General features: G+C 35.1%; 1 protein-coding gene across 1 annotated transcript; it reads right to left on the bottom strand.

Moving 5' to 3' along the window:
• LOC107716433 (beta-1,3-galactosyltransferase 2-like) lies at nucleotides 1–6,496 on the bottom strand. The gene is made up of 2 exons (XM_016522884.1): nucleotides 6,471–6,496; nucleotides 1–1,408 (listed from the first exon to the last, which is right to left on the bottom strand). The coding sequence occupies exons 1-2, from the start codon at nucleotides 6,494–6,496 to the stop codon at nucleotides 295–297; spliced, it is 1,140 nt and encodes a 379-aa protein (XP_016378370.1). The 3' UTR covers nucleotides 1–294.
• Between the last annotated feature and the right edge of the window lie 2,246 nt (nucleotides 6,497–8,742).

Raw genomic sequence — 8,742 nt, 5'->3', positions numbered from 1 at the left:
TTATTATATTTAAATATATTTAAAACATACAATACATGTGTTCACATTTATAGGCACATGTGTCTTTACGGACACTTTCAAATGTCACTGACCCATTATAACGTATTATAATGTTCATTTTAATTCATATGAACAAAGTACTATCACTGTCCTGTATTCCACAGCAATTGATTTTGCTATTGAATCTCTTCGAGATATCACAACCTTTCGAGTGTATCGTAGCCATTCATTTACAGAAGACACATTGTGTCTTCATTTTGCTCATTCCTGTTCCTTGTGTGCGGGTTTATCTGTTCATTTGTGTCCCTTCACATTTTGCCAGAACTCTATTACCTTCTCCGGTGACCCCGCAATTGCTGTAATGAGCTTGGAAAGGTCCGTACTTTTAGGATCATTCACATAGGTACGAAACTGAGAAGGATCTGGAGCGCCAGAGGGATTTATGCCCAACCGTTTCAGACAAGCGCCCACATACGCGTCCTCTATGTTAAAGGGCTTTATGGCTTCAGAAGCCTCCAATATTTTAGGAGGAAGGTCATTGGAGAAAACATATCCCATTCCAAGCACATACGTGTTGTATTTTGATTCGGGGTACAGCTCCTCTGGAACGTACCATTTAGAGTTTTTGTCTCTGATGACAAACTGGTCCCACATCAAATACCCTGTGATGTAGTTCTGTCTGGGTGTGTTGGGTGACAATAAGAGGCTCATCAGATTCTCCAGGTTTATGTACATGTCAGAATCAACCTTCATAGCATAAGCTGCTTGAGAACAACGAGTGGCCAACCAGTCCATGATCACCATGGTCTTTATGGTCAGATTGAAGTAGGAGTCCACAAAGTTGCTCTGCAGTATATCTCTGTGTTGTCGACTCTCTTCCTCCAGCTGCTGTTGAGCTTCGGCTCCTCCAGTCAAACCCACCAAGAACAGAGTCAGCACTGCTTTTCCCTGCACTGAGCTCTCATTCCCCCATGTGCTGCGGATGGCGTTACGAGCCTCCAGCTGATGGGGGGCCACAGGGACCATCAAGACCAGGAACGGATCCTGCTTACATTTATTAAGTTCATTCAGGATGAAATGATAGTTGCTTGGATGTGCTAGATATTGGTGAATTGAAATGTCTTCTGTTCTAATGGATGCAGTGGGTTTTTTCTCTGTGGTAGACCTTTCAATGGTTTGTTTAGTTAAAAAATTCCAGACATTTATTTTGCCAGACAAGCCCTCAGACACTGCATTGTATAATTTTGTTTGGTTTGCATTGTTAAACCAGGAGAGAGGGAGAGTGACTGGCATGAGGGATAAATCATAAATATAAGCAATAATAGACAAACATAATGTCAATGTGACCAGCACAACAAATACTGGTTTGATGTGACCCATAAAAACTCTCCCTTGAGCCAGACAGGACCTGAGAGAAAAGAAAGAGAAACAGAAAGGTTAAAATATAAATAATATATATATGTGTGTGTGTGTGTGTGTGTGTGTGTGTGTATGTCCTGGCATCTGATTTAAAACAAGTTAAAGTTGAAGCTGAAACTGAAACTAAAATAAAAGGAAATTGAAGCTAAGCAGAAATATTAAAATAAAAAATAATAATAATGACAAAAGCACATAACAAAATGAAACAACTGAAATGAAAACTGGAAAGAGTGAAATACAGGTTAAAAAGACAATAAACAAATTAAGTGAAGTTTGTGAATGAATAAATTGGAGAGATCACTTAGAAATATTAAATATGTCCATGCACTCAGAAAAAATGGTACAAAATCTGTCACTGGGGCGGTACCTTTTCAAGAGGTACACATTTGTATGTTGTTTACTCCTAAAGGGTACATTTTATACCTTTATATATAAAATATATAAAGGTATATTTATATATTTATATATAAGTAGTAATATCTTTATATTACTACTTTATGTGGAAAATATGGACAGAATCATGGAATCTAGTCATAAAAATGGAATTTACTCTATAATGCGGAATGTCACGGAATTTGCAAAATTTTGGATGAATAAATCAAAAGTAGGTCAGTGTGCTAACAAAGTAGATTTTGATTTCATGAGGCGCTCAATGTAGTGCTAGTACTACTACTAATAACATTATTATTAAAACATTATTCTTTAAAGAATATTTAGCATACATTTTTTAACAGAATTTATTTACCAGAAAAAAATGCAAATACACAATATTTCTGAAATAAATAAATAAAATGTATATATCTTTTTTATAAAATCAATTAATTAGATATGCTTTTGATTATTTTAATTTTATGAAACCATTAAAATGGGATCCAGAAAATTAATGGAAAACACATTTACTTTACAAATTTGGTAAAAAAATAAAACAAAATTTGAGAAAAAATAAAACATTACAAAAATGTAATTTTTGTTAAACTTTTAATAAATTGCTGTTAAAATTTATAAGTTTCTTGATTTCATTTTCAATTACTTAATATTAATTAATATTAAATTAATTTATATTAAACCAGATATTAAATTAATATTACAACAGAAGAAAAAAAAACTGAAAAAATTGAAATGAAAAATTTTAAGAAAAATTCAAATGGAAAAAATGGAATTTGGAAAAAAATTTAACTGATAGATTATGTTTCTGAAGGAAAAATGTAACCAGCTGGACCATCACTTCCTCCTCATTCTTAACCTTATGGTTCCCCTCACACCACATGCCCCTCCACATGTCATCTTTCGGGTTGTAACCTACGCTCACTCTCACCCTCTCGGCTGTCTATGGTTTTATCTTCACTTCCTTACCCTAAAATGTTATCATCTCTGATGCTAACAGTGCTACTGATACCTTCTGCTCCACTTTTACAGTACGTCTTGTTTAGACACTGTCTGCCCCTTGTCTTTCAGGCCATTCAGCCCGTACCACCCCTTCTGCACCTTGGCTGTCTGATGTTCTCCGCGAACATCATTCTAAGCTCAGGGCTGCAGAAGGGGTATGGCACAAATAAAAATTTAACATCTCTTCCATCTTTATTTGACCCTCTAACCCTAGCACTCTCTGTTCTAATTCTATTTCATCTATTTGTTTTCTTTTTTATAAAAAAAAACACTTGACCCTCTAACACTTGCACTCTATTTGTTCTATCTATTTGTTTTCTTTTTGTTTATTATATAAATAACAAAAAACAACGACAACGAAAAACCTTGCTATGTGTACTGCATTAAAGGGGTCATATGATGCGATTTCAAGTTTTCCTTTCTCTTTGGAGTGTTACAAGCTGATTGTGCATAGATAAGATCCCTGAAGTTGCAAAGACTAAAGTCTCAAAACCAAAGAGATATTCTTTATCAAAGTTAAGACTCTGCCACGCCCCCCTAAAACGGCTCGTTCTAACACGCCCCCACATATCTACCACACTAAAGGAGGGGGCTTTGTAGAAAACGAAGCGTTTGAGAGAGGCGGGGCATAGAGGACCTACAATAATGTACAGTATTTGAAAAAAGAATGTGTTTTTTGAACATTAAAGCATGTCAACATATTCTGTTACACCAAATACACAAAATAATGATCTTTAAAAAAGCATCATATGACCCCTTTAAGCTAACCGAGACTTGTCATAGCACTTGCGTATCATTGCTCTTTTGTTGATATTGATTGCTTCCATTGTCCTCATTTGTAAGTCGCTTTGGATAAAAGCATCTGCTAAATGACTAAATGGAAATGGAAATGGAAAAACAGCCCTTTTTACTCCTTACGACTTTATTTCAACTTGAAAAAATACTTGTTACATTTTTGCATTTTTATTTTATCTTACACACATTAAATATGGTACATGGAAGCTCAAACATGCATGCTAATGAGGCTCATTGTCATGCATCAAGCATATCCCTTTCAGCTTCGGTTATAACTTTCATCAGGTAAATTGCTGGCTTCAAAATTTCTTTGCCATCAAATGTGAGGAAGCATATTAAGGTAGCTAAGTTTATTCATTATTTTTGTCTGTTTTGATGAACGTGTTAAATTAATTGTACATAGAGTTTAGTGATATTCTTACCTGGGAGTTGGGAAGTTGTATTGTGTGAGTAACAATTAGGACTGTCAATGAATTATTTTTTAGTCTAAATAAGTACATGATTTGCTTATTAATCTAATTAGTCATAAATAATTATATATCAATATCTGCTGAGAAAAAAACAATGCCCCAAATAAACAATTAAAAGAAAAATTGTTACAGACAGGAGCGCTGAGTAGAAAACACACACAAAAAAGTGGCTTTTTCAAAAAGTCAACATTGTAGGTTTTAATTCACTCATCATTTATTCAACACAAGTTCTTATATTCTGTCTGGAATATATTTCTGGCCCCTGCATCACATTTTGGCTCATTAAAGGGATACTCCGCTCAAAAATTAAAGTTCTCTCATCATTTACTCACCCTCATGCCATCCCAGATATAAAAATTCTGACCGCTTCAAAAAGCACAAAGTAAACACAATGGTAAAGTTAAAAAAAGTAGTACCGTATTGTCCCGAATATAAGACGATATTTTTTTCTTGGAAATACATATGAAAAAACGCGGTCGTCTTATATTCAGGGTCTAGACTTTGACATGTCAATAATACACCCACAACAATAGGTGGCGCCAAATACGCATAAAACGAGTGTGCCATGAAATACGTAATGTAATGCGTTGTTGTAAAGATCGCGAGTAAAAACAAAAGAAAAAGAAAACCTTACAGCTGCATGAGTCGTGACTGTCACGTTAGCCTGATGGAACCAAACTCCCTTTGTGATTTTAAAACGTAAGACAGTACCCAGATCTGAAGACTACAGTAAGATTTAACTTCTACTGTTAATAAGATTTTGGTAGGCTACTATTAGATGGATAGCCTAAATGTCCTAATTCAGATGGGCTACCTGCTTTTTTTTTTATGGTATATCAAAAAGTGTATATTTTTAAAATATGATTGTTGGTACATTTTACCAGTTTTTACCATACTTTCAAAACAAAAATTAAAATAGGAAAAATATGCAATATGAAAATAATTGAAGACAAAATGTGTTCTACTGAGAAAAAACAAGATCTGGTTTTTAAAAAGCCTTTTTCCAAAAGGTACATCTGGAAAAGGGGGGGTCGTCTTATAATCAGGGTCGTCTTATATTCGGGCCAATACGGTATTTGTAGTATTTGTTTCTTTCACACACCTATTGTTCAGCTTAAGAAGACATCAAAAGGGGTTAAATGGGTTACAGTCATCTTCTCTTTGTTTTGTTTTTGAAGCAGCATCTTTATACATGCTGTACACTTGCATTATATGCAGAAAGATGGATACTTTTTTTTTTTTAACTCTTAGTTCGTGTTTATCTGAAGAAAGAAGTCATATACATATGGGATGGCATTAAAGTGTAAATGGATTTTTTTTGTGTGTGTGTGCCAATCCTGCATTTTAATTGTTGCAGTAGATAGATGTGTTTGATCTGTGCCATTGCGTTTTTTCTTCCTTTAATCAAACCTTTGTATGTCTTTCTGACAAAACAATTGATGCAGTTTATTTTTAAGCAATTTCACTCTGCCTTGAGAAGATGGTTCAATATGATTTTTTTAAAGGGGTCATATGATGCGATTTCAATTGTTCCTTTCTCTTTGGAGTGTTACAAGCTCTTGGTGCATAAAGAAGATCTGTAAAGTTGCAAAGACTAAAGACACATGACCCCTTTAAATACTTGGGTACAATTTAAAGTTGCACTTTTTTTTACTTTTACTCAAGTATGTTTTGGGCCAGATACTTGTACTTTCACTTGAGTATCGTTTTTGATTACTTTTTACACCCTTGAATACAGTGAAAGGACACTTGAACGTACTGATTTTGTGTGGACTCTTGAGTGACTGATATTTATGAAGTAATATTGCTTAACTGTTATTGCTTAACTGCTAAACTATTATTCATAGGAAAAGAGGAACTGCATAACACGCAACATCTTAAAAAAATGTATCATATACATCTTTGTTTTATTCATTTTTTAATCATTTAGCATTTAACCATATAACTATTCTTTTCTTTTTATTATGCTACTAATTATTTTATCTATTTCCTTTCCTTGCTCTTGCTTCCTTGCTCTTATGATTGTGTGGTTCCAAGGGATATTTGTCTTCACCATTACCAGATAAGGCGACTGTCCTTATTGCAAGGTTTTTAACGTCACAGGATAATGTCGTGAAGGCTGATAAACGATTGTTAATGCCATTTTGGGTATCAAACAATACTTGGTGTTACCCAGTTTTGTGTACCAAGTAAAATGCAATCGGAAACGGACTGGATTTAACATTTCTGACATGATGACTTGATCGAACATTTTCGGTCAGTAAGATATCGACACAGTCTAACACTATAAAATAAACTGTTGCCTAAAAACAGCATATGAAAACACATCCCCTACTGAACGAGTCTTCGTATGAAAATCACAGTTTAAACCTCATATTAAAAAAGCAGGAGTGAACGTACCTCTTCCGTATGCATTCGATCGCCATTACTGCGTGTTTGACTTCTTATGTAAAGGAACCAATGACAGATGAAGTCAGTTGTTTTGCCCTACATTACCTGAGTTTCTTTGTTACTTCTTTTAATCATTTAACCAGGGGTGGGGCTAAAGTATGAAAAGTACTGAGAAAAGGAAGAGAAAGACCCACAAGAGGAGGAAGCTCTACTTGGCCTCTGTATAAATATATCTTGAGTATCTTTTGGAAGCTGACAGTAAACTAAAAGATGATATTAAATGTTAGAATATGCCTAATCATGGCAGTAGCCACCGTTTTCTGAGGAACCTGCTACTTTATTGCAGATATTGCACAACGCCAAGATAAGTGCCTTTCTATGAGCTGCCTAGGTGGGCTAAAAGCTCTTGTAAATGTCAAAATGTCTGTGATGAGTTCAGCGAAGTAAGCACACTTCCTGTTCACAGTTGTTTCTAACCGCATTTCCTTCTCAACACTTGACAACCTTAAAATACGGGGGGTTTCGGTGGAGAATGAACTGATATGTTTGAAAGAGTGATGAAGGACGCTTTTTAATAGATATGGAAATTCGAACGTATTCATTTTACTTCATTCCTATTTCTATGCTTACCACTTCCTTAGAGTCAACTGAAGTGAACGAAAAGCAGAAACTAGCAGCTGCCAAGTCAGCTCAGAAAAGTGTAAGCGTTCAGATTGTTGACAGTGTTCAGATTGGGTGTAACTTGGTTATTTTGAACATAATTGGCCTGTATTCTTCTGGTCATGGTAAAAAGTAATTTAATAAATATATATATATTTTTTAATCATAGCAGTATTGAACTGGGTCAGGAATGCTATTCCAGAGCCACATATGAAAACGCTCTACCTCCTTTAGTGGACTTTGCTATCCTCATTCAACTGCATTGTCACATATATAAATGAAAAATGGTACAATCATGTCTAAAAATGGGCTGGGAATAAGCCATAATGTGTTATAGGGAATAATATATTGAATATGGAGTGTGTTACATTTACAATACATTTACATGTAGTCATCCAAAGCATTTATATTTTATTCAAAGCGACTTACAAAGTAGAAGCAATCAGACCAACGAGAGAGCAACAATATGCAAGTGCTGTGACAAGTCTCAGTTAGTCTAGCACAGTGCACATAGCAAGGTGTTTTTTTTATAAATTAGACCAAAACGAATAGAATAGAATAGGTAAGTGCAACAGTTTTTTTTTTTTTCAATTGCTAACATTTTCGAAACTGTTCACACATTCAGCGATACAGAAGTCTATGCGGACCAAACTGAATCGTTTTTTTATTGCTTTCAGACAAAATGCATGCAATGACCACATTTTTCAAAATCCTCAAACACTTTTGTCATTCATACTCTAAAATCTGCAAAACACTATACATTTTCAGCACATTTTTCAAATGCTAACGGACTGCTTTCAAAACTCATAAAAGCACATTCAAATCAAATCTGTCCATTTCTACTGGAATTATATTGAAATATAAAATCTTAGCAGAATATTTATTATGAAATTGAATAATAATTATTCCAAACACAACTAACTGCAATTTCAGCTGAAAGCCAAGCCAGATGTCCTATTTTTAGTCTTCTGCTTCTTCATCTTCTCCCTTCTTTCTTTCTTTTTTGGTTATCTTTTGATAAATGGATGGCTTCGGAATGATTTTGTTTGGAAACATGGATCAAGGAAGACACATTGGTGGGGGAAAAAAGAGTGGCAGAGAGAGGGAGGACTAGAACCCTCACAGTGCTGGACATCCATTTATTCCATACATTGTCCTAGCGCTTGTCCTATGTAGAGTCATGAAGAGGCTGGAGTCTTTCCTGGGTCATAGGCAAGAAAACCATCTGGACAGATGGCCACTCCATCACAGGGATGACAAACATGCACACATTCATATTCACACTCACTTACAGTCTCCAGTTCACCCGTCCTGTATGTCTCTGGATTGTGGGAGAAACCCAGAGGAAACCAACGGCAACACGGAGAGAACATACAAACTCCACGCAGGAAGGCCTCCTGGAGCAGCTGGGACTCCAGTACTGCACTTACTTCATTATACTAGACATGCTGTAGATGGGGTTTTTGCCTTTTTTTTTTTTTTTTTACAGTTTTTTTTTCAATTGCTAATATCCTTTTGTCCAATCTCTAGTCACATTTTCAAATCGTTAAACACAATTAGCACATCATCCGTCTGTTGAGCCCATACCATTAACACAATTCACATTGTTTTCACACAATAT

The sequence above is a fragment of the Sinocyclocheilus rhinocerous genome, unplaced genomic scaffold, assembly GCF_001515625.1.
Source record: "Sinocyclocheilus rhinocerous isolate Xijiao unplaced genomic scaffold, SAMN03320098_v1.1 scaffold2135, whole genome shotgun sequence".
Lineage (NCBI taxonomy): Eukaryota > Metazoa > Chordata > Actinopteri > Cypriniformes > Cyprinidae > Sinocyclocheilus > Sinocyclocheilus rhinocerous.
The sequence above is the reverse complement of the archived record's forward strand: the minus strand, read 5'-3'. Positions and strand labels throughout refer to the sequence as shown.